This window comes from Myxine glutinosa, unplaced genomic scaffold (genome assembly GCF_964187855.1).
Source record: "Myxine glutinosa unplaced genomic scaffold, kmMyxGlut1.1 SCAFFOLD_806, whole genome shotgun sequence".
Taxonomy (NCBI): domain Eukaryota; kingdom Metazoa; phylum Chordata; class Myxini; order Myxiniformes; family Myxinidae; genus Myxine; species Myxine glutinosa.
Genome location: NW_027616901.1, coordinates 109,457 through 134,116, shown reverse-complemented (window position 1 = coordinate 134,116; position 24,660 = coordinate 109,457). Strand labels below are relative to the sequence as shown.

Genomic DNA, 24,660 nt, shown 5'->3' with positions numbered 1-24,660 from the left:
AGGTACTGTGTCGATGGATATGCACGACCCATGCTGAGCACATGGAAGAGATGATTCAAAACTACTGGCACATTGTTAATTGTGCTTCATTACGTAGTTGTAAGAGATAAAAGCACAACTTTCTGTTACACACCTTGGTACACAATCTAAAGGTTAGGGGTGAGCCAACTCTTCACTCCTGCTCCCCTGCATTGCTCCATCCTTTTACCAACAATGAAGTAATGGCTCTGTGCGAGTAAAACGCAGCCCAGTTGTTAGCTCTTCTCTGCGAGTATGTATCTTACCAGGCAGTTTTGCACTTATTTTTTTTCTGAGCGGTGGGCGAGTTTTTTCACGCTTTGGAGTGGAAGCTGTGTTGTTGGTTCTTCAAGCTTTGTGAAAAGGAAAAACACTTGGCTGCATGGTGATGCCCCTCAAAACATAAATGAGATAAAAAAAAAATATTTATTTTTATACCAATATTTTTTCTGCATTTCCAGAAACATTGTGTGTGACTGCTGACTTTTCATAAGATGGTGTAAGCACCTCTGTTTTATTTCTCCCATGAACAGCCTTTTCAAAGTTTTTGGGAAAACTGGCATATGTGTGATGGTCAAACCTCAAGCAAATTATTTGCATCAGATAAGGGTTTTTGCTTCCATGTTTTTGCCCCTAACATTATTAACCCTTTAATTTCAATTCATTACTCATTTTTGAGAAAAGTCCCCACTGGTGCAATGAATATTCTTTATTTCCGATGAACCACTGTGTCCCAATTTTGTTTTTTTGGCCTCTTTTGTAGGTATCCTTAACACGATCATGCAGGAGCTGAGCAATACGGAGGATGAAGAGGATGAAAACGGCCTCAACGAGGACCACTGTGCTACAAGCCGAAGAAATCACAGGTGAGTTGAGCAGGTGTCACAAATATGTGGTTCAGCCATTGGAGTCTTCGCTGCATGGAGCAACCAGAGCCTGCTCGGCTTGTTTTATGGCCAGATATATTTTTTGTTTTGTTCCGAGGCCACCATCTTAGTACATGTGAAGGCATCTCATGCAACATTAGACTTTGAATACACACTACACATACACACCAACTGAGCTCGGGGCATATTAAGAGACACACACACACACACACACACACACACACACACACACACACACACACACACACACACACACACACACCGCTATTCGCAGTTCCGCTATTTCTGGTTCCGCTATTCCCAGGTTCCGCATATTATTATTATTTTTTAATATATTTTTTGTATACAAGATCTGAATTAACGCCAGGGGTTCGAATCCCCGGTCGATCGCTGAATTAACGCCAGGGGGGTTGACTCAGCCTGTCATCCTTCCGAGGTCGGCTAATTGAGTACCAGTTCACTGGTAATTCCCTGTGTTGTAAAAAGGCGACAAACAGGGTTGGCGGCAGGAAGGGCATCCGGCCGTAAAAACATTGCTTCAAAAAGGGGACCAACAAAAACAACAACAACCACGGTGCCCGAAAAAGGCCAACCCCCACTTTGCGGGGAAAAATGGCCTCTAAAGGTGTTTTTTTTTTTTATATACAAGATCGAGGCTCGTGAAAGAGCTAACATTAATCACACAAAAAGTCAAACCGACACATAAAACACAAGAAATAAGGGGAGCGGTAGACAAGATGGGGAGAGAGGGGGAAGGACACAAACACAACATTTCAGAGCAGGGACATCGGGAGAAATGTGGGAGGGGGAGGGCTTGGGGGGAGGTGGGAGAGGTATAAAACATGAGCACTACAAGGACTTCCAGGAAAGAAGTTGTAATTAAAAAAAAAAAAAAAAGTGTATCTGGGGTGAATTAGCGGGGGCAGAAAAGATCAAGGTTTTGGATGGGGGAAGATAAGAGATGGTGGTGAACAGCTGTTTTAAAGACCTGGAGGGAGGAGTGGGAATGAAGAGAGTGAGGGAGTTTGTTCCAGAGGCGGGAGAAAAGAGGAGTGAAGGTGAGCAGAGAGTCTTGATTTTGGCAGTTTAACCAGAAGAGGGTTGCAGGCAGATGTTGTGCGACCTGAAGGAATATTGGGGGGACAGAGCACAGAGAGAGAGCTGGGGGAGCAAGGCCGGAGAGGAGTCGGTAGAAGAAAGAAAGACCACCAACCTGCCTGCGGTGAGTGAGTGAAAGGCCCTCGGAGTTAACTTCATCGCAGGAGATTCCAATGATTCTGAAAGCTTTGGTTTTAACAGCGTGAAGCCGAGCTCGGTGTGAGGCAGGAGCACCAGCCCAGAGGGGGGAACAGTATTCCATTGAGCTGTGGATGAAAGCCTTGTATGTGGTGACGAGCTCAGGTGTGCCAAGGAAGGACTTCGCACGACGGAGGATGCCCAGTCGGCGACTGGCTTTGGAGGCCAGCTTGGAAATGTGGTTTTTCCAAGAAAGATCATGGCAGATAGTGAGACCCAAAAGCTTGAGCAACAGAACTTCTTGGAGAGGATTGTTGAGAAAGTAGATGGGAGGGTTTTCCAGTCGGTCCTTTCGGATAGACATTGTAAGAGTGTGAGATTTGTCAGGATTGAAAGACATGTTCCACTTGTTTGACCAGTCTGTGATTTTGTCCAGGTCTGCAGAGAGTGAGGAGGCTGCAGACTGCCAATCTGAGGGATGAGGAATGGAGCGGTAGATGGTGGAGTCATCAGCAAAGAGATAGAGAGGATTTTCCAGAGAGTTGGAGAGATCATTGATGAAGACCAGAAATAGCACAGGGCCCAGAACACTACCTTGGGGAACTCCAGCCAGAACAGGAAGGGGAGATGAGAGAAATCCATTCAGGGCCACATGTTGCCTACGACCAGAGAGGAAGTCCGCAAGCCATGAGTGGAGATTTCCATGGATACCATAGGAGGAGAGTTTGGTGAGCAGAGCTGGGTGCCAGACCGTATCGAAGGCATGTGATATGTCAAGTGAGACAGCTCTGATTTCCTGTTTGGCATTGAGGACCTCCATCCATTGTTGAGACAGCAGAAGCAACATGTCCAGAGTAGAATGACCTGGTCTGAATCCAAATTGATGATCAGAGATCAAGCCATTAGAGAAGAGGAAGGATTTGATATCCAAAGCAATGATGGATTCCATGACTTTGCTGATAATTGGAAGCAGGCTGATTGGTCTGTAGTTGCAAGGATCTGTTTTTGCACATTTTTGTGTAAAGCGGTAATGTTTGCTGATTTCCAAGATGCCGGCAGATGACCTTTAGCAAAAGAGAGGGTGAAAAGAACAGAGAGGGTGAGATAGAGCGGCAGAGCAGGATTTTAGGACCCGTGGGCTGATGCCGTCTGGTCCAGTTGCAGAATCAGAGTCGAGGTTTGACAAAAACTTCTCCACCTTGTCAGGAGAGAAGGACACAGAGTCCAGGAGCAGTTGGGTTCGACTGGGAAAGGTGGGAACAGAGAGAGATGGGTTTGGGACACAAGATTTTGAGGCAAACACAGAGTTGAGGCATTTGGCTTTGTCACGTGCGGTGTCAACTGTGTAGCCATTTGAGGTAAGGGAGGGGATGGAGGGGGAACAAACACCAGAAACGGATTTGACCAGACTCCACCAGGATTTGGAGGAAGGAGACAGGTTTGAGAGTTCAATCTTGAGTGTGGAGAGATATTGTTTCCTGGCACTCCTGAGGGTAGACACTCCGGGCTTTGTGAAAGGAAATGAGATTGCCTTCAGTTGGATTTGCCTTCCAAGAGGCAAAGGCAAGTTGTTTCAGGGCAACTGCCTCGCCAGTATTCACGGTTGATAAAATGCGACCTGTTTCTCTATTCGTGAAAAAGTGTTCCGCGAATTCACAGTTTTTTTTCTATTCGCGCCGTGTCCCACAAATTCGCTGTTTTTCAGGGGCACAAAAACAATTTTCACGAGCCGCTAGCTTGACACAGTTATAAAACCCATCTTTCACCAGCCATGCACAAAGCAGCTGGACAACAACACACAACATGCATTTTAAAAGGCCATTTTCCCTGCTAGAGCGGGGGTTAGCCTTGCGGTCCCCATGACAATCTTCTCCATTTTGCCCTATTTTCTGCATCTCTCCTTGTTAACCACCTTGCCCGCATTTCTTCTTCCACCATCTTTAGCCAAGTCTTTCTCGGTCTTCCCCGTCTTCTACTTCCTTCTACATTCATTTCCATCACTCTTCTCAACCAGTCACTTTCATCCTTCCTCAACACATGACCAAACCATCTCAACCTGTTCCTCTTCACAGCATCAATCACAGGCTCTATTCCCATCATCTTTCGCAATTCATCATTTGTCTTCCTCTCTCTCAATGATACTCCGCACATCCGTCAAACCATTCGCATTTCCACCCTTTCCAACCTTCGTTGCTGCTCTACGTTCATTACCCATGTCTCGCTCCCATAAATCATAACACTTCTCACACATGCAGCATACACCTTTCCCTTCAGCTTCAACGACACTCCCCTCATCATCAGCACGCCACTCAATTCCCGAAACTTCTTCCATGCACATCTCACTCGAGCAACCGTGCCGAGTCTGATCCACCTTCTCCATTCAGCATGTCTCCGAGGTAGCAAAATGTTTTCACACCTTCCAGCTTCACGCCATCTCCAAGATCCAACTCAACATTTCCTCCATCTGCAGCTCCCTCTGTGCACACCTTACATTTGAATGTTGCTGCCACACTGGTTAATGACCCTCTCAGACCACTACATTTTTGATGAACCCACTCAGCGCACATTGTACACTGAATGGAGTTCACTCCGACACCCTTCCTACACACAGCACAGGGCCACTTCCCAGTTCTTTCCACCTCACCACATGCTTTACCACTTGCCATCACCTTCGTCTTTCCGATATTCACCTTCAGACCTTTTGTCTCCATACATTCCTTCCACGTGTTCATCTTTTCCTTCAGTCCATCCATACTTTCCGCAATCAACACCAGATCATCTGCATACAACAACTCCCACGGTAAACCCTCCTTTACGTTCTGAGCCAGCACCTCCATCACAGCTACAAATAGTAGTGGACTTAGTACCGACCCCTGATGCACTCCCACCTTCACCTCAAACTCACCACTGTTCCCGTCCTTCGTCCTTACAGCTGTGCGCGCTCTTTTGTACATTGCCATCACTACTCTGATCAACCATTCCTCCACTCCTAACTTCCTCAATGCCCATGTCAATACTTTGCGTGGAACCCGATCGAATGCTTTCTCCAGATCAACAAACCCAAGAAACAACTTCTTCCTCTTCTCCATGTACTTCTCCTGCAACTGCCTTACAATGAAAAGCACGTCTGTCGTTCCTCTTCCTGGCATGAATCCAAACTGCATTTCGTCGATCTTCACTTTCTTCCTTATCCTCCTCTCCAACACCCTTTCCAATACCTTCATTCCATGCTCCAATAACTTTATCGCTCGGTACGAGCCACACTCCAGAGGGTCACCTTTCCCCTTGTATAGAGAGACGAGGGTACTCAGTTCCCAAGCCACTGGAATGCGGCCTTCTTTCACCACCAGATTACAGATCTCTGTCATTCTCTTCACACCCAACTTCCTGCTGCCTTCAACATATCTCCCACAACTCCCGTCGGCCCTCCCGCTTTTCTACCCTTCATTGCTTTTATCGCTTCCTCAACTTCCTTCTCAGTTATCTTCTCTGCCGGTCCTAAAACTGGGTTACTCTCTATGTTGCCATCCCATTCATTCTCTGTGTTCAACAGAATTTCCATATATCTTTTCCATCTTCCTTTAATTCCATCTGGGTCGACAACGATTTGTCCCACTTCATCCTTCAAGCAACTCACCCCCATCACATCACACCTCTCTTTCGCTATCTGCTTTGCAATCCTGAATACTGCTTTCTTGACCCTCTTCCGAATCCAAGCGTTCTCCGAACATTTTCCTACATGCCTCATGCGCCTTTGCTACCTCTTTCTTTGCAGCCTTCCTGGCTGCCTTATAACTTTAATGCTCTGCTGTTTCTGCTCCCGTACCCTTCGCCTTCTGCCACTCCTTGAACTTCTTCCTCTTCTCGTCAATCCTCTTTCCAACTTCATCATCCCACCAGCCACCACCATGTTTCCGAGTGCCTCGGTGGTCCTTTTGTCCATCCACATACCTCACCAACGGCTCCCAACAGACTAGCTTTCATTGACATCCAACCACTTTCAAGCTCAACCACATCATCCTCGACCCTACTCAGCCTCTCTTTTAATGCCTCCCTTACTGTCACCTCTTTCAATCTCCACACCTTCATTCTCGGTTGGTACTTCACCCGCCGAGCTCTCCTCGCACCTTTCACCCTTACGTCGCAGACAACCAAGTGGTGCTGTGAAACAGCCTCCTCCCCCGGGATCACCTTTGTGTCCCGGAGGTGCCCCCTATCTCGCCTACGCACCATCAGGTAGTCAACGGTTGTCGTCGACCCACCTGACGTGTATGTAACAAGCTTATTATCCTCTTTCTGGAACTGAGTATTACAAATCAACAAATCAGCTCCATCAGCAAACTCCAAAATCCTTTCACCTTCTCCATTTCTCACACCATATCCGTAACCCCCATGAACTCCGTCAAAACCATCCATACTCCTTCCCACATGTCCATTTAGGTCTCCTCCTACCACAACAACTTCCTCATCTTTCACTTTTTCCATCAGCTTCTCTATCGCACACCAGAACTTGTCCTTCTCTTCATTGCTTCGACCAACCTGCAGAGCATATCCCGAGATGACGTTCACCAAGAGCTTTCCAATCATCATTTTCACCATCATCAACCTATCACTCACTCGAGTCACACTCACCACACTGTCTACAAACTCCTCAGAAAACAGGACACCAACACCATTCACGCCTTCCAGACACCCTTGCCACACAAACTTGTATTTCTGTCCCTGCCTACCCTTCACCATTCTCACACCACTTCCCTTCCATCTCGTCTCTTGCACACAACATATGTCCACTCTTCTTCTGACCAATACTTCCACCACTTCTCCTGATCTCCCTGTCATTGTCCCTACATTCCATGTCCCAAACCTCAGAAACCGATCTCCACTTCGGGCTGTACCCTGCCCACATGTAGTTGTAATTGTCATGGTTCTCTTTTTGAGGCAATGTTTTTATGGCCGGATGCCCTTCCTGACGCCAACCCTCTTCATCAGCTGGACATACGCAACAAAACATCTTATACGAACCTGAGCTTGACCTGCTTATGCATTCACTGCCGTGTGCTTTGCATTTTCATGGCTTTCACAGGATATCCCATCCTTCACACTGTGAACAGCTTCACGTGATATCCCACCACTGTTCATAGGTAAACAATGTTTCGTGCGATATCCTGTCATTCACACCGTGAACAGCTTCACGTGATATCCCACCACCGTTCACAGGTAAACAATGTTTAGTGGGATATCCCGTCATTCACACTGTGAACAGCTTCGCGGGATATTCCACCGGCTGCATAACACGTCATCCCAGCAAGTTACTGTGCCGAATGAAAACACTCCACAGTATCTATTAGTACAATTATCTGTCTCCCTTTTTCCCATTGAACCTGGCACGGCATGCATTCGTGGATTTTCATCAACATTCATGGGATTTGCCTCGCCATTTCCGGGGTTTTCATCGACATTCGCGGGATTTGCCTCACCATTTCCATTACTTTCATCGACATTCGCGGATTATCGTCGACATTCTCGGCATTTGCCTCACCATTTGCAGATTTTGCCTCACCATTTGCAGATTTTGCCTTGCCATTCCCCGTTTGTTCCTCTCTTTTCGTGGATTTTTGTGACTCGGGAACTAATCCACCCTTTTTCCATTGAAACAATGCCGTGATTGATGCTGTGAAGAGGAACAGGTTGAGATAGTTTGGTCATGTGCTGAGGAAGGATGAAAGTGACTGGTTGAGAAGAGTGATGGAAATGAATGTAGAAGGAAGTGGAGGACGGGGAAGACCAAGAAAGACTTGGCTAAAGATGGTGGAAGAAGAATTGTGGGCAAGGGGGTTAACAAGGAGAGATGCAGAAAATAGGGCAAAATGGACAAGATTGTCATGGGGACCGCAAGGCTAACCCCCGCTCCAGCAGGGAAAATGGCCTTAAAATGCATGTTGTTTACAGTCAAGTGAAAAAGTAAGTACACCCCATGTAAAGTTTTGACTTTTTCAACATATTTCAACTTGCAGCTATTTGATCTTCATTTCAACAATATTGATAGATAAAGGTGATATAATACAACAAATATCATGAAACATTTACATTTTGTAGTCCATTGTATAATTTAAATAAACATAAATGCAAATTTCGCATGTGGAAAAAGTAAGTACACCCTTGGCTCTAATAGGTGGTATTGCCCCCTTTGGCAGAAACAACCTCAAGTTGGCGTTTCTTATAACTGTCTTCCAGTCTCTGACATCGACTGGGAGAAATTTTTGCCAACTCCTCCATGCAGAATTCTTTCAGCTGTGCGATGCTTGAGGGGTTTCCTGCATGCACAGCTCGTTTCAAATCCCCCCACAACATCTCGATGGGATTTAGATCCGGGCTTTGACTTGGCAATTCCAGAACCCTCCATTTCTTTCTTTTCAGCCATTCCTTGGTGGATTTACTGGTATGTTTCGGGTCATTGTCATGTTGCAAGGTCTACCTTCGGTTGAGCTTCAACTTTCCGACAGATGGCCTCACATTATCCTAAAGCACCCTCTGGTACAATGAAGAATTCATAGTGGATTCTCTGGTGGTGAGCTGCCCAGGCCCTGATGCAGCAAAGCCGCCCCAAACCATAATATTTCCACCGCCATGCTTTACAGTTGGTATCAGGTTCTTGTGGTCAAATGCTGTCTTTGGTTTTCGCCAAACATGTCTTCTGGTACTGTGGCCAAATAGCTCTACCTTTGACTCATCTGTCCAGAGCACATTGTTCCAGAAGTGCTGGTCTTTGCCTCGGTGTTCATTGGCAAACTTAGTCTTGCCCCGATGTTCTTTCTGGACAGCAAAGGTTTCCTCCTGGCACACCTCCCATGGAGATCAAATTTGTGCAGCCTCTTTCTAATGGTAGACTCGTGCACTTTGACATCAACAGTGGCAAGAGCTACCTGGAGGTCCCGTGATGACATTCTGGGGTTCTTCGAGACTTCTTTCAGCATCTTGCGGTCTGCTCTTGGGCTGAACTTGCTGGGGCGGCCTGGCCTGAACAAGTTGGCAGTTGTTTGGAATCTTCTCCACTTGTAGATGATCTTCCGGACAGTCAAATGATTGATTTCAAATTGTTTGGAGATCTTTTAAAATCCCTTCCCAGACTCGTAGGCATCTATAACCTTCTTTCTGAAGGCCTCAGAGAGCTCTTTTGATCCAGGCATGGTGACGCCGCACTCTTCAACAACAAAGAGCAAACCAAACTAAATGTCTGAGGTTTAAATAAGACAGGTTCCTCCAAGATCCTCTCTAACGATGTTCTAATCATTTGCACCTGAGCTGGTGCACCTGATTCTAATTTTAGGTATTTGAAGTAGTGATAAATGTAGGGGCGTACTTACTTTTTCCACATGCGAAATTTGCATTTATGTTTATTTAAATTATACAATGGACTACAAAATGTAAATGTTTCATGATATTTGTTGTATTATATCACCTTTATCTATCAATATTGCTGAAATGAAGATCAAATAGCTGTTTGTTGAAATATGTTGAAAAAGTCAAAACTTTACATGGGGTGTACTTACTTTTTCACGTGACTGTATATTATATACACACACATACATACGCATACATATACTTACGCTCACATTCGGGGTCCGCCTAGCAGGCATGTAAGACATCGGCCATTATAAAACTCGCAGTGTTAAGTGTGGAAAATTTCTGAGGAGATTGCGACTGGCTCAATAGCGCAGTGGGCTGTTGACGTGTTATCAACGGAGGTCTGTGGTCCGAGCCCCGCATTGTCAGAATTTTTTCACACTTAGCCCCTCGCAGGAATTTGATTCCTGTTTATTAAAAAAAGAAAAAAAAAAAGTACACACACACACACACACATACACACGTATTCAGACCCCATCACTTTTTTCACATTTTGTTATGTTGCAGCCTTTTGCTGAAATCGTTTAAATTCATTTTTCCCTCATCAATCTCCACTTAATACCCAATAATTGCAAAGAGAAAACAGGATTTTGGAAAGTTTTGCAAATTTATTAAAAAGAAAAAACTGAAATATCACATTTACATAAGTATTCAGACCCTTTGCTATGACACTTGAAATTTAGCTCAGGTGCCTCCCATTTCTCTTGATCATCTTTGAGATGTTTCTACACCTTGATTGGAGTCCACCTGTGGTAAATTCAATTGATTGGACATGATTTGGAAAGGCACACACCTGTCTATATAAGGTCTCACAGCTGACAATGCATATTAGAGCAAAAACCAAGCCATGAGGTCGAAGGAACTGCCTGCAGAGCTCAGAGACGACAGGATTGTGTCGAGGAACAGATCTGGGGAAGCCGAAAAAAAATTCTGCTGCATTGAAGGTTCCCAAGAGCACAGTGGCCTCCATAATTCTTAAATGGAAGAAGTTTGGAACAGCCAGGACTCTTCCTAGAGCTGGCCGCCCGGCCAAACTGAGCAATCGGGGGAGAAGGTCCTTGGTAAGAGAGGTGACCAAGAACCCGATGGTCACTGGCTGAGCTCCAGAGATCCTGTGTGGAGATGGGAGAAACTTCCAGAAGGACAACCATCACTGCAACACTCCACCGATCTGGGCTTTATGGCACAGTGGCCAGACGGAAACCTCTCCTCAGTGAAAGACACATGAAAGCCCACTTGGAATTTGCAAAAAAGCACCTAAAGGACTCTCAGACTGTGAGAAACAAGATTCTGTGGTCTGATGAAACCAAGATTGAACTGTTTGGCCTCAATTCTCAGCGTCATTTCTGGAGGAAACCAGGCACCGCTCATCGCCTTTTTGTATACTGAATCGAGGCTCGTGAAAGAGCTGACATTTACTTCACAAACAAATCAACCAGACAAACAAAATATATAAAAAGAGGGAGCGGAAGACGAGAGAATGGGAAGCACACAAACACTTGAGAGCACACAACATTTAAGAGCAGGGAGATGTGTGGGAGGGAGAAGGCTTGGGGGGAGGAGGCGTGGGAAAGGGGGGGGGGGGGGGGAGAAGTATAAAACACAAGGACACCAAGGACTTCCAGGACAGAAGTTGGTATTTCAAAAAGTGGAATTGGGGTGAAATTATCGGGGATAGAAAAGATCAAGGTTTTGGATGGGGGAAGATCAGAGATGATGGTGAACAGCTGTTCTAAAGACCTGGAGGGTGGAGTGGGATTGAAGAGAGTGAGGGAGTTTGTTCCAGAGGCGGGAGAAAAGAGGAATGAAGGAGTGAAGGTGAGCAGAGAGTCTTGATTTTGGCAGTTTAACCATAAGAGGGTTGCAGGCAGATCTTGTGCGACCTGTAGGAATATTTGCGGGACAGAGCCCAGAGAGAGCTGGGGGGGCAAGGCCAGAGAGGAGTCGGTAGAAGACGGAAAGACCACCAACCTGCCTGCGGTGAGTGAGTGAGAGGCCCTTGGAGTTAGCTTCATCGTGGGAGATTCCAATGATTCTGAATGCTTTGCTTTCAACAGCGTGAAGACGAGCTAGGTGTGAGGCAGGAGCACCAGCCCAGAGGGGAGAGCAGTATTCCATTGAGCTGCGGATGAAAGCCTTGTACGTGTGAGGAGCTCAGGTGTGCCAAGGAAGGACTTCGCACGACGGAGGATGCCCAGTCGGCGACTGGCTTTGGAGGCCAGATTTGAAATGTGGTTTTCCCAGGAAAGATCATGGCAGATAGTGAGACCCAAAAGTTTGAGTGACAGAACTTCTTGGAGAGGATTATTCAGAAAGTAGATGGGAGGGTTGTCCAGTCGGTCTTTTCGGAGAGACATCGTAAGAGTGTGAGATTTGTCAGGATTGAAAGACATGTTCCACTTGTTTGCCCAGTCTGTGATTTTGTCCAGGTCTGCAGAGAGTGAGGAGGCTGCAGACTGCCGATCTGAGGGATGAAGAATGGAGCGACAGAGAGTAGAGTCATCAGCAAAGAGATAGAGAGGATTTTCAAGAGAGTCGGAGAGATCATTGATGAAGACCAGAAAAAGCACAGGGCCCAGAACACTGCCTTGGGGAACTCCAGCCTGAACAGGAAGAGGAGATGAGAGAAACCCATTCAGGGCCACACGTTGACTACGACTAGAGAGGAAGTCCGCCAGCCATGCATGGAGATTTCCATGGATACCAACAGAGGAGAGTTTGGTGAGCAGAGCGGGGTGCCAGACCGTATCGAAGGCACGTGATATGTCAAGGGATATGTCCTGCCCAATCCCATCCCAATGGTGAAGCATGGTGGTGGCAGCATCATGTTGTGGGGGTGTTTTTCAGCAACAGGGACTGGGGGACTGGTCAGGGTTGAGGGAACAATGAACGGAGCAAAGTGCAGAGATATCCTTTATGAAAACCTGAAACAGAGCGCTCAGGACCTCAGACTGGGCTGAAGGTTCACCTTCCAACAGGACAATGACCCGAAGCACACAGCCAAGACAATGCAGGAGTGGCTTAGAGACAACTCTGTGAAGGTCCTTGAGTGGCCCAGCCAGAGCCCTGACTTTAACCCAATCGACCATCTCTGGAGAGACCTGAATATGGCTGTCCACCAACGGTCTACATCCAACCTGACAGAGCTTGAGAGGATCTGCAGAGAAGAATGGCAGAAAATCCCCACTTTCATGCTTTTCACAATTTTTTTTAATTTTTTTAAATTCTTATTATTATTATTACATACTTTTATTCAACTTCATCTGAACTTTGTTTATCCCGTTTCAAATATTTGAGCTGGTCGTTTTCTAGGTTCCATACGTCTGACAGAGCTGAAATTTGGTCCACGGTCCTCTTTTCTGGTACATTTTCATCTATCAAAATTTAATTGTAAAAATAATTTAAAAAAAAATTGGTTTCAAACTTTAAAAAAAGAAATAAAAGTGTGTAGCCCTAAAACATGTTTTTTCGTTTACTTGTTATTTTTATCGACAAGTCTCAGCTAATGGAGGACATAAATGGCAGAGAGCAATGTTTAGTGGCAGGAATGGAAGGGGGAGGTGGACAGGGAAAGGCAGAGGAAGTTTAAAAATAAGAAGGGGGGTGGGGGCAGGAGTTTAATGGGGTCAGCACAGAGCGGAGAGATTGGAAGGAGAGATGTATCGGAAGAGATATGAGCTGGTGACGGATGACTGATGCAAGATGCATAAAATTTACTTGTTCAAGCCTTTCTTCTTGCTGTATGCTTTTGTGTGTCCAGTTTCAGTTTAGTTTCTTTTCATGCTTCAAGTTCACCTACAAACAAAATTGAAATATAACAAAACAGTTTGTTATGTAAAATTTCATAACAGTTCATTTTGCAAATTATAATTACGATCAACAGTACCCGCCCTATGGGCGGGGCTTCAATTGGGAGGCCCAAATGAAAAGGCTAAATATCAGAAATGGAAGGCTTTTTTTCTTTTAAACGATTTATATAAACATCCGCTAAATCTCGATCGGTGCAACCTTTTGTGCGGCACCCGGGAAAATAACGTCATGCGGGAGCAAGTATCAGCAGGATGTGGCAGTGTGGGAGTCCACGTTTGTGATCCTCCTTCATGCCGAAGTAGCCCACTACTTCTCCAAGCATTCTGCTCTTCAGATCCACCATGACAGATTTAAGCTTGATACTGAAGACGCGTGCAGTTAGTCCTCCCGATGTCGTATGTACTCCCGATACGTGTTTCCCTTATTGTAAAAACTTCCAAATCAACAGTTAAAAGGATTTTGAGCCGATAGTTGTTTCAGCCTTGGCAAGATCGATGGAGACAGTGATCTGTTAGCGTATTCACCACCCAAATAGCTATGTGGAATTCTCTCATGTGGAGATTAAACTAATCGTGTTCACAATTGCTATGTCGTATGTACTCCCGATACGTGTTTCCTTCAGTTGAAATGGGTTAGAATTTTCTCAAGCAGGGATTCAACCCGTGTCCTTATAAAAGGTCTTTGTCCGAGGTCACCGAGTTCAATCGGTGCAGCCGTGCAGTGATCGGTGCAGCCGTTTGTGCGGCACCCGGGAAAGCAACATCGTCACAATGAGAACAATGAACATTATGCGAACGCGAATGTTAAGCGTGAGTCCAAACCTGAGAATGCTGGAGACTAAAGCTGAAATTGGGAAAACTAAATAGCCTATTTTACTCCTGGAGATCCCAGGATTATCCACCCAAAATATCTTTGCGATCGGTTCAGCAGTTTTTATGGTACCTTCGAACAGATAGACAGACGGACGGACATTTGGTGAATTATAGTAAGATTCAAGACTGGTATAATATGAGTTGTCAATATGAAACATGGAGGAACCTAATAAATAAAAAGCACATGCAAACGTATTGTAATTTGGCAAAGTGATAAACTCGGTCGTCCCAGTGAGTCCGTGAACAGCCATTTATCATCATCACCTAATATATATACTGTATATAAAGATCTTTCTAACCACTCGCTCATATGAATGTTTAGTACTTTATTGGTGGGCTAGAAAGCTGAACTTTTGCACACTGATGTTACTCAAAGCCAATATTCCAGAAAAAAAATCACAAAACTGTTTGTACATGAAAATATCCACAAACAAAATCGGCCAGTGCAGCCTTGCTCCACTCATAGAGAGTCACGTGATCGAAGACTATGGCACATCACTTGATCTTGCACGATAGTGCCAGAAGGGAATGTGTATTTCTCGGTTTTATTGCAGTATGATTACATAAGTGTTTGAGTTTTCGTCATTTACGAACGATGTACAGTGGTACAAGGAAGTCATAAACATTTATTGTTTACAGAAAGTACACAGTGATGTTAAGAGTGCATATTCACCTCCACCCCACCAAAGGTGGAAGGACGTTTTGTTTTCACCTCTGTTTGTCTGTCTATTTGTTGTTCTGTCTGACCAGAATATCTGTTATGGACGGATTCGGACGAAACTTGGTGGACAGGTTGGGTGTGTGACAAGCAGGACAAATTAAATATATTTTCTTGAAGATCCGGATCCAGATACAAATATTTTTTAAGTGATTCTTCACCATTGAGTGATGAAGCCAAAAAACGATATATAGCACAATATCTTAAAACCCTGGTGTTGGGCTAGCGGCTAGGGTGCCGGCTTAGGATCCTAGGATCCTGGGTTCGAATCCCGGTCGATTGCTGAATTAACGCCAGGGGGGTTGACTCAGCCTGTCATCCTTCCGAGGTCGGCTAATTGAGTACCAGTTCACTGGTAATTCCCTGTTTGTCGTTAAAGGCGGCAAAAAGGGTTGGCGTCAGGAAGGGCATCCGGCTGTAAAACATTGCTTCAAAAAGGGGACCAAAAAACAACAACAACCACGGTGCCCGAAAAAGGCCAACCCCCGCTTGCGGGGAAAAATGGCCTCTAAAGGTGGTTTTATCTTAAAAAGTTATAGAAGGATTCTGACGAAACCTGGTGGACAGGTTGCGTGTGGCAAGGACGAATTGATTCGATTTTGGTGAAGATATGGATCGAACAAAATTTTTTTATTCTTCAGTGATTCTTCACCATTGAGAGAGAGAGAGGGCCAAATCGATATATTGGGTGTCCGAAATAGACATACCGAAGAGAACATTGAATAGTTTTTTTGTTATTCGAGGTACTGACATAAATTTGACATGAATTCATGCATCATACTTGTAAGTATTGTTTAGATATTCTCAAATTATTACTTCTACATGTCATCCATCATTCACTATAATCAAATTAATTTGGTGTTCAAATTCTGAGAAAACATCCCATAAACATCAACAATACGATGTTTAAGTTATTCAAGGTCCCTTGGTGTGCTAATGTAGACTTTACTTTTTTTAAACTCCAGAGATAACAAGAAGAAAAAGACATAAAATGTCAACCCCAGTGGTTTTAGTAATTTTGCTGCATGGAGTTAAAGGCTGTCAGTTGGCCATCTTTGGTCGGATTACAAAACAAAATCTTCTGCATATGTATACTCTCATCTATTGTCTTTGTGTCAAGTTTGAACAAAATCGGTCCATTCATGTCGAGAAATGGTTAGGGACGCGTTTAAGTAACAAAATGGCTACCAGTCGGCCATCTTGGATCTGATCTTGGAAAAAAAAATGTCGTGTATATTTAAGCCTCATTCGTTATGTGTGCCAAGTTTGAACAAGATCGATAAATGCATGTCCGAGAAATGGTTGAGGACGTGTTCAATATCAATCACGGAAACTGCTCGATCGCATAAGCTCACCGGACTAAAGTCCAGGTGAGATAAAAATGCTCCCCAGAAATAGCCTTTTTCCTTGTTCTTGTTTTTGTTTGGGTGGATGCATATTTTGTGTGAAATAACAATTAATAGTTCTAAATTATATTATCTAGTCAACTATAATGCTTTTCTATCATATCAATCTTTATTTGTGAGAAAAAATTGACCACAGTGGGAATAGTGGCCAAGTTGGATTTTATTTTACATTGTCGCATAGCGTTTTATCCGTAGGTATATTACAGAAAATTTCAGCCCTCCAGCCTGAGGAAACGTGAAAAGCATACAAGATTTCTAACTCTACCCCATAAATATATACAGTCGGAACCCAACATTCACGGGTTCCGCGTATTCGCGGTTTGATAAATTGCGATCTGCTGCTACAGTCTTGGACCTGTATCCCACGTATTCGCGGTTTTTTGCAGGCGCAAAAAAAAATTCCCGCCCACCCACCGACTTACTTGGTACTCTATGGGTAGGGATATCAGGTTAATATTGTTTGTATTTTCTGTTCACAGAGACGATCGCAAACTCTCCGTACGGGGTGGAGAGTGAGGGAGGAAGAGGAATCTAGATGGGATATGACTTGGGGTTGCTTGGTTGCTTCCATAATTATTTTATCACTAGCCGAAACCCGTGGAACATCCACGGAAAGGAGGATGTGGTGTATGGATAGAGTGTACCATTATGGATAGCATAGGGGAGCACTCATGGGATCTTCTTCTTCCGTTAAGCTCCAATTTTTTCTCTTTAAGTTAAGTCCAATCAGTCCTCTCTGCTCGAAGTGCTCAGGCCATGTCTACCCGCTCTCATACTTTTATTTCCGTTCGGTGTAGAAAGAGATTGACATATCGTTCGTCTGTTTTCAGCTCGTTATCTTTAAGCTTCCTTACGTCTCGCCACGTGCTACACCTCTCTGAGTTACGAGGATTTATGCAACGCACCCCGAGTATCGCAACGTCACTCCATTTAACTTTATTAAAATGACGATAAAGACGTGAAACCCGTGGAACATCCACGGAACGGAGGATGTGGTGTATGGATAGAGTGTACCATTATGGATGGCATAGGGGATTTGCTTGTCCGAGTAAGAGTTAGGAAGAAAGATCAATTTTCACTTGTGCAAAAATGCTACTCACAATTACATCGCCTGTGCGTCGGCCTGTGATTGAGCCAGAGAGTTGGCCTGTGAGTCAACTTCCTTTCCAATGTCTGCAAGAATTGAAATACTGATTGTGAATGTGTAAAATTATATGAAAGAAGAACATGCATATCAATAGACGATGCCATCGAAAAGGAGAGCAGCTGTCCATAGAAAAGGATGTCTGACTTATCAATTTGACATTATTGCACAGGAAATGACAAACAAAGAAACAGTTCATTTCCATCGGGTAATATTACGATGAGAGATCAGCCGATACCTTTATTATGTCCATCAGCAACCATGGCACTTAGAAAAAAAAAACGTGGCATCAGCCAGCCGCAGCCAACTATCATGTACCGTCTCGAAGTCAATGCCATCTTTTTATTTCTTCGTATACAACTCACTGATCGCAACGTCACTCCATTTAACTTTATTAGAATGACAATAAAGACGTGAAACCCGTGGAACATCCACGGAAGGGATATCGTTCGTCTGTTTTCAGCTCGTTATCTTTAAGCTTCCTTACGTCTCGCCACCTACTACACCTCTCTGAGTTACGAGGATTTATGCAACGCACCCCGAGTATCTCAACGTCACTCCATTTAACTTTATTAAAATGATGATAAAGACGTTTCCTTATATATCCTAATTTCAAATGTTCAAGGGAATAAAAAAGCTTCCTTACGTCTCGCCACCTGCTACACCTCGCTGAGTTACGAGGATTTATGCAACGCACCCCGAGTATTGCAACGTCACTCCATTTAACTTTATTAAAATGACGATAAAGACGTTTCCTTATATATCCTAATTTAAAATGTTCAAGGGAATAAAAAGACCATTTGGTTCACACCACCCATCACACCACTCGACTGTCGAATCAGCGGACGGTTCGCATCGCCTTCGCCCAGCAGACGCCAATACGATGGTGTCGTAAGATGGTGTCGTATCGGCCGATAATCGGATGCTTTTGGGTCCCAAAGTCGGCGAATTCAGATTTTTCGAGTATGGCTGTACGTGATAAACAAAGAGTGCGGTTCGTAGATGGAAAATGCATTAGTGGCGTGGGCATCGGGTCACTGGGTGCGGCGTAAAAGGGATAACAAAGTCGAGTCCTTACGGTATTATTATATAGATTTATTCCTGATCGGGAAACGCAAGTGATTATTTCATTATATATCTATTGTTTAGTTTTAAGTCTCATGATTCCTTTTGTTTGCACATGGTTAATGTGTACCTCTCTCCCCTGTAATATGGTGTAAATCTTGTGCCAGCAAGGCTGGTACAATGGAACGTAAGTAAAATGAACTTTTATTTTGAATCTAAAATAAAATGAAATTCTAACAAAATGCTATGATGTCAGTTCATTTAAAATTATGAAATTTAAACTCAACATCTATCCTCATAAGATAACACAGAATACCATAGTCACCCTTCAAGCTTATTAAACTCCGAGTGGTTAAAACAACAACTATTTCTGGGTCAAGACCTGCTTTGGCGACCACACAAGATCAAAGCACAAATGATTTGATTGTTTATAAAGTAACATGACACTCGGCAAAGAGTGAGCTAACCTTTTGGAATTTTGTTTGTAAGCATTTAATAAAAATTGTAATCATGTGCATTCGTGTTCGTAAAATTTTAACGTTTTACCTTATGAAAAAACGCTCCCCACCAGCCACACACATGACACGTCTAAAAGCATCTTCCAGCCAGGCATAAACCATTTCCCACCAGCTGTGCACATAAATGTTCTAAAAGGATTTTTCATGCATAAAACATCTGTACATGCACATAAACCATCTCCCACCACACCATTTGACATTTGTGGTTTTTGCGGGCGTATTCACGGTTTGCTTCGACATTCACGCCCTGTGCTCTGCGTATTCGTGTCCGAATGTACAACAAAACAACCAACAATGCCGCATTTTAATTGGGCCAAAAATACCAGTAAGTGTGTGCAATGAAAAGCTGGCACCATGGTTTTTCTGAATCAGGACACCCTAAAGATTTTATATGGTGCCAACAATTTACAAACAAAAAATACTCAGTGACATATGGCCCTACTAGAATGCACTACTAAAAATATGCACTACTAAAAATATGCACTGTCACACTTGCCATTGTGCACCATCTGTAAACGATAAATGTTTACGACTTCTTACCATTCACTGTACATCTTTTGCAAACGATACAAGCCTACAAACACTTGTCGAATCATACCATCTTAAAAGCGACAAACTCCCACTACCTTCAGGATCGATCATGCCTGTGCAAGGTCACGTGTCGTGTTATTGTCTTGGGTCACGTAACTCTTTGTGGGGGAACTCACATGTCCACAAGGACGTGTTCTTTGCTAGTGTTACCATTTTCTTGCGATTTCTCCATTGCATTTGCGGCAGGCCATTAAGCGATGTTGTTATTTGTTCATTTTGATGACTACACCAATTAATTCCTCATTGTGCTTGCTGAGATTAATTTCATAGAGAACATGTTATTTTTATTGCACTTTTTAACTCAACTGGACTACCGTCCAATTGAGTTCATCACATACTGAACCCTCCTGCGTCCGTCGTCGTCTGTCGTCCGTTAACTTTTCGACGTTAACACTCCAGCGTCCACAAATATCAACCGATTCTGATCAAACTTGACATGCAGCATCCTTACCCCAAGGATCAGGTTGGTATTACATTTCAGCCCGATCCGTTGAAAAATGGCGGACTTAGGCGACCATTTTGTTTTTGGTCATGAAAACGACGTTAACACTCTAGCGTCCACAAATATTAACAGATTTTGATCAAACTTAGAATGCTTAACCCTTACCACACAAGGTAGGTTGCTATCTTAAGTCAAATCTAGTACAGACAACTGACCTACTTTAAAGTTTTTCAGTCAGTTCAGTTGAGTTCTGCTTCCCCGGAAGCTCTAGTTTGTATACATAGTCGAGGCTAGTACCAGTCCACTGAACAGCGAGGCTAGTATGAGTCGAGGCTGGTACTATTACGCGTGGATGGTACTATTACGCGTGGATGAGCTAGTACTGGTACACTGAACGGATCAGGACACAACAGGACTGTAGTGACTCAATTTTGAAATGTATATTAATTCGTGGGACGGTAGTGACTGTAAATGTAAATGTATATTAATGTATATTAAATTAATTAACCAAAAACAACAGGACTGTAGTGACTCAATTTTGAGAGAAGGTGGAAACACCAACAGTGGAGTCGAAGGCCAAGATCAGAAGCTCCTCAGCCCCACGATTTGAACTTTAAGGCTGCATGCCGATCTATCTCTGCAATATAGTACGTGCTTAAATGTCCGTCATGGCGGTATATTCCTTGGCAACCTCTTTGTCACACTTCTGATTGGTTAGTTAAATTCTCCTTGCTTTGGTTAAAAGTAAATGTAGCCGCTAGACCATAACTGTTATTGCCTTGGCTGTGTCCATCTTTGCAGGTGCATGTAAAACTGGAACGAAGCAAAAATACGTTTTTAGACTCAATCCCTCTCCCATGTTTGTAATATTTTGTGTAATTAAGGTTGGCTGCTCTGGTCACCTGACTAAATTGCATGTCATTTGTTTGTTTGTTGGTTTTGTTTCTGTTGCGACAGGTTAAGCGACGGCAGTGACAGTGAAAGTAGCAGGAGCCCCTCACCCCCACGATCAGAACAACTTTCCAAAAACACCCTCAACAAGGTAAGTGGCCCGGACACCATACTCATTTTTACCACGTGGTTTATTCTGGTTTTGCTTTTATCGTCATTATATGGTATATGGCACATACCGGGATGAAACTGCAAAACAGAAGGCAGGGTGTGGAACTGTAAAACGCCAAAGCAGTCGCTTCGTTAATGCCTGGTTTAAGGCCGAGGTTCTGCTGTCTCTTATTCAGCAGCCACAACTCACCCGCCATTTTATGCAGGCCAGCGTTGAGCTATTCCCTAAGCTAGGTCGTCATTCGGTCCGTTTGCCGCTGGTCGGCCGCCATTTTATCTTACTTGGCCACACTGACCTCTAGCTTGGCTGCCATTTCATCTTGCATGACAACGGCCAAAAATTCCATTTTCTGTTAAGTAATATCAAGATCACCCCCTTAGTTTTGTTGCAGTGCAGTGTGGTATGGTGGTAAAGCCAGCCACTGAAAATGAAGCCATCATGCTTGAATGAGAATTTTTATCAAAAAGTAATGCACAGTAGTTGTGCAGAGAGACGATACGGATGTAAACGGGGATATCAGTCACTGTTTTTAATGTCCATTTATTCTTTAGGCGGCGGGTCAAAAAAGTCCAAGCAAAGTGGACAAGATTGAAAAAGCGCTCAGGAATGATAAGGTAATATTTTTTTTTTTGTGCAGCATTATGAGAAGTCTTCATAAAACACTTTGTCTGACTGCATAAGTGAGTGAACACGTCGAAGCTAGGTCTATTTCAAAAGAATCGTTTCTCCTTATCGTTTCTCTCACCGCCTGTCCAGTCACCAAATTACAGAACAATACTTTTTATCGTTTCACTATTTATGGGGTGGTTATCACTATTTGCCGCCATTTTATTGTGTGCCTGTAAGCCACAATGTTTCGTTTCATTTCCTTAAAGCAACACAGTGAAGTTGTCCCTTTATAGGTGTTTGTTTCCTTCAACACATAAAAAATTGATGGAAGGACTTAGGTTGTTTATTGCCCAAAAATCTCCCCTGCACCCCCCCCCCCCCCCCCCCACTTCCCTCTCCCCCCCAATTGCTCCTATGCTTACTTGTCTACTTGCCAGTTCATGAGGTATTGTTTGTTTGTTAACTTGTCGATTGACTGCCCATATACTTACCTTGTTCAGGATGCTTTTGGGATTGATGTTTGCTTACTTGCTTCCCCTTTCTCCAGTACTTTTCTTTTTTTTGTATACAAAGTCGAGGCTCGTAAAGGACATAAATCCTTTCGAACATAAGTCGGACCAGGACGTAACAGAACAAAAGGAACAGGAGAAAGAGAAGGGGGAAACACACAAACAGTAGGGGTGAGGGATAAAATAGAGGGAGACTTGGATAAATGGGGGAGGTAGTGAAGAATGAAGAGTAGTGGAGGATGCATGGAGTGAACAAGATGGATCAACATTTATCACCATTGCTGCAAGTAGCACAACAATTTATAAATATTAACCTGTATCTATAAAAATAGAATATTAAAGATGATACTTTGCTTACACCACCAGCTACCAGCATCTTGAGGAAGTATGGAAGCCGCTGGGAACTGTGCCGACCATCCTTCAAAAAATAAACTTGTGAAACTAGGCACCGGAAAATAAGATAAACCCAAACAATCGCAAACTTCCGTGCAACAGATATGTTTAATTTTGGCTGCTCACCAACAAAGATGAAATTGCACGTAAACCAATTAGTATCTCCTTTGAATGAGACCTCAGTTGGTATGATGAAAGTGTTGTGGGGCAATTACCCTCCCATATGCTCCCTCTCTTACGCTTTCTCTCCCATGTCCTGTCCTCCCTCGTCCTCTCCCTCCCTCATCCTCCACCTCCCGTGTGCTCTCCTTCCCATGCCCTCCTCTTCCCCTGTGCCCTCCCCTTCTCCGTGCCCTCTCCTTCCCCCGTGTCCTCTCCTTCCCCCGTGTCCTCTCCTTCCCCCGTGTCCTCTCCTTCCCCCGTGTCCTCTCCTTCCCCGTGCCCTCCCCTTCCCAGGCCCTCCCCTTCTCCCATGCCCTCCCCTTTCCCTGTGCCCTCCCCTTCCCTTGTGCCTTCCCCTTCCACTGTGCCCTCCCCTTTACCCGTGCCCTCCCCTTTACCCGTGCCCTCCCCTTTACCCGTGCCCTCCCCTTTACCCGTGCCCTCTCCTTCCTGTGAAGAAATAATCCTAACCGACTGCTTTAACCAAGCTTGGTTTTGGCACAGTTGAAGTTCACAAATGGGTGTTTGCCATGCAAACGCCAAAAACGGGTTGTGCATAAAACTAACACAACTTCCCAAAAAGTTTGATGTGCACAAAAAAAAAAAATTTAGCACACTTGCACACTGAGGATATGTTTACATGACTGTCTTTGCTGTGATTACGTCTGATGTCATTACGGCGATACGGCAGCTGACTCCACACTGGCATTTTGATTCCAATTTCGTTCAGGTCGAACATATCGTCAAACCTGTCATAAATCACAATCTGCATGCTCTACCTTTACGTTTTTCATTCAGTGTGAAACACAAACAAACCGATTGTTAAAATGACCATCAAATATCGAAAGCATCGGCGTTACGGCTCTTCCAACAATATGGTACGTCGAGGCCTTAGGCTTCTTACCTCCCCTTCGGGTCACTTCCGACAAATTAAGCCCAGGTTTCTTAATACAGTAGTGTATCGTTTCAGTAGTATCGTTTTCGTAATAGTAATAATATTAGCATAGTAAATATGACCATAACACTTTTATCCTAATGTCGTGAATACAAAGTTGATGGATTGAAGCGGTGTATGGTTCATGAATCGATGATAAGCGGTGTATGGTTCATGAATCGATGATAAGCGGTGTACGGTACTAACAACCGCGGAAGTAAGGAATTTGCCTCGGTGTTTTCATAACATGTTATTAACCCAACCCTTGCGGGGTATATAGATTACAGTAGATCTTCCCTCAGTTCTGTAAGTAAAACTTACCTCACGGATGCCAGGATTCCTCCAAATTTCTTTGTTTAATGTTATAAACAGCATTAGCGACTGTTTAAAAAGCTAATCATATGTGTTTGGTTTATAATATTTTACAAGTCCGGCTGCACCGCTGTTAGACTTTTGGTCTTGTTATTTAAAGTGTGTAAATGTACAGGTGACATCTATATCAGTTTAATTCTATGCATTTTTGACTGTTTGGTGTTGATTGTTTTTCCAATAACTTGTAATAAAAAGACTTACTGAGGACATTTGTCATACCCGTGGGTAATATCCTATTGTTGAATTTCAGTATTGGCACTTTTGTCCATCCGGGAATGGTATTTTCCCAAAAATGTATTAAGCCATCTTACCAAATTTAGTAATAATAGTGCAGGCTTTGATGGGCCTAATGGTCTCCTTGCAAGAGAACTCATGTTGTAAGAATGGTGTTGCTTTGTACAGAAGTCAACAATGCTCTTTAGAACCAAATTAAACCTCGCTAAATACTGCTTGATGGAAGAGATGAGCTAAACTCAACATCTGATTTGAATGTGTTGGCTGTGATAA

The 24,660-nt window shown here is 43.9% G+C and overlaps 1 protein-coding gene across 6 annotated transcripts in view; it reads left to right on the top strand.

Annotated features, from left to right (window-relative positions):
* Positions 1-24,660, top strand: part of LOC137416111 (protein ENL-like) — a 66,036-nt gene that overhangs the window by 37,495 nt on the left and 3,881 nt on the right. For 4 of the 6 annotated variants that reach the window (XM_078768979.1, XM_078768976.1, XM_078768975.1 and 1 more), the window contains 3 exons: positions 782-884; positions 21,069-21,153; positions 21,726-21,788. In XM_078768979.1, coding sequence (XP_078625105.1) covers positions 782-884; positions 21,069-21,153; positions 21,726-21,788 — 251 coding nt within the window. The remainder of the gene's footprint in view (positions 1-781; positions 885-21,068; positions 21,154-21,725; positions 21,789-24,660) is intronic. The other 2 variants (XM_078768977.1, XM_078768980.1) reach the window with 1 other exon arrangement.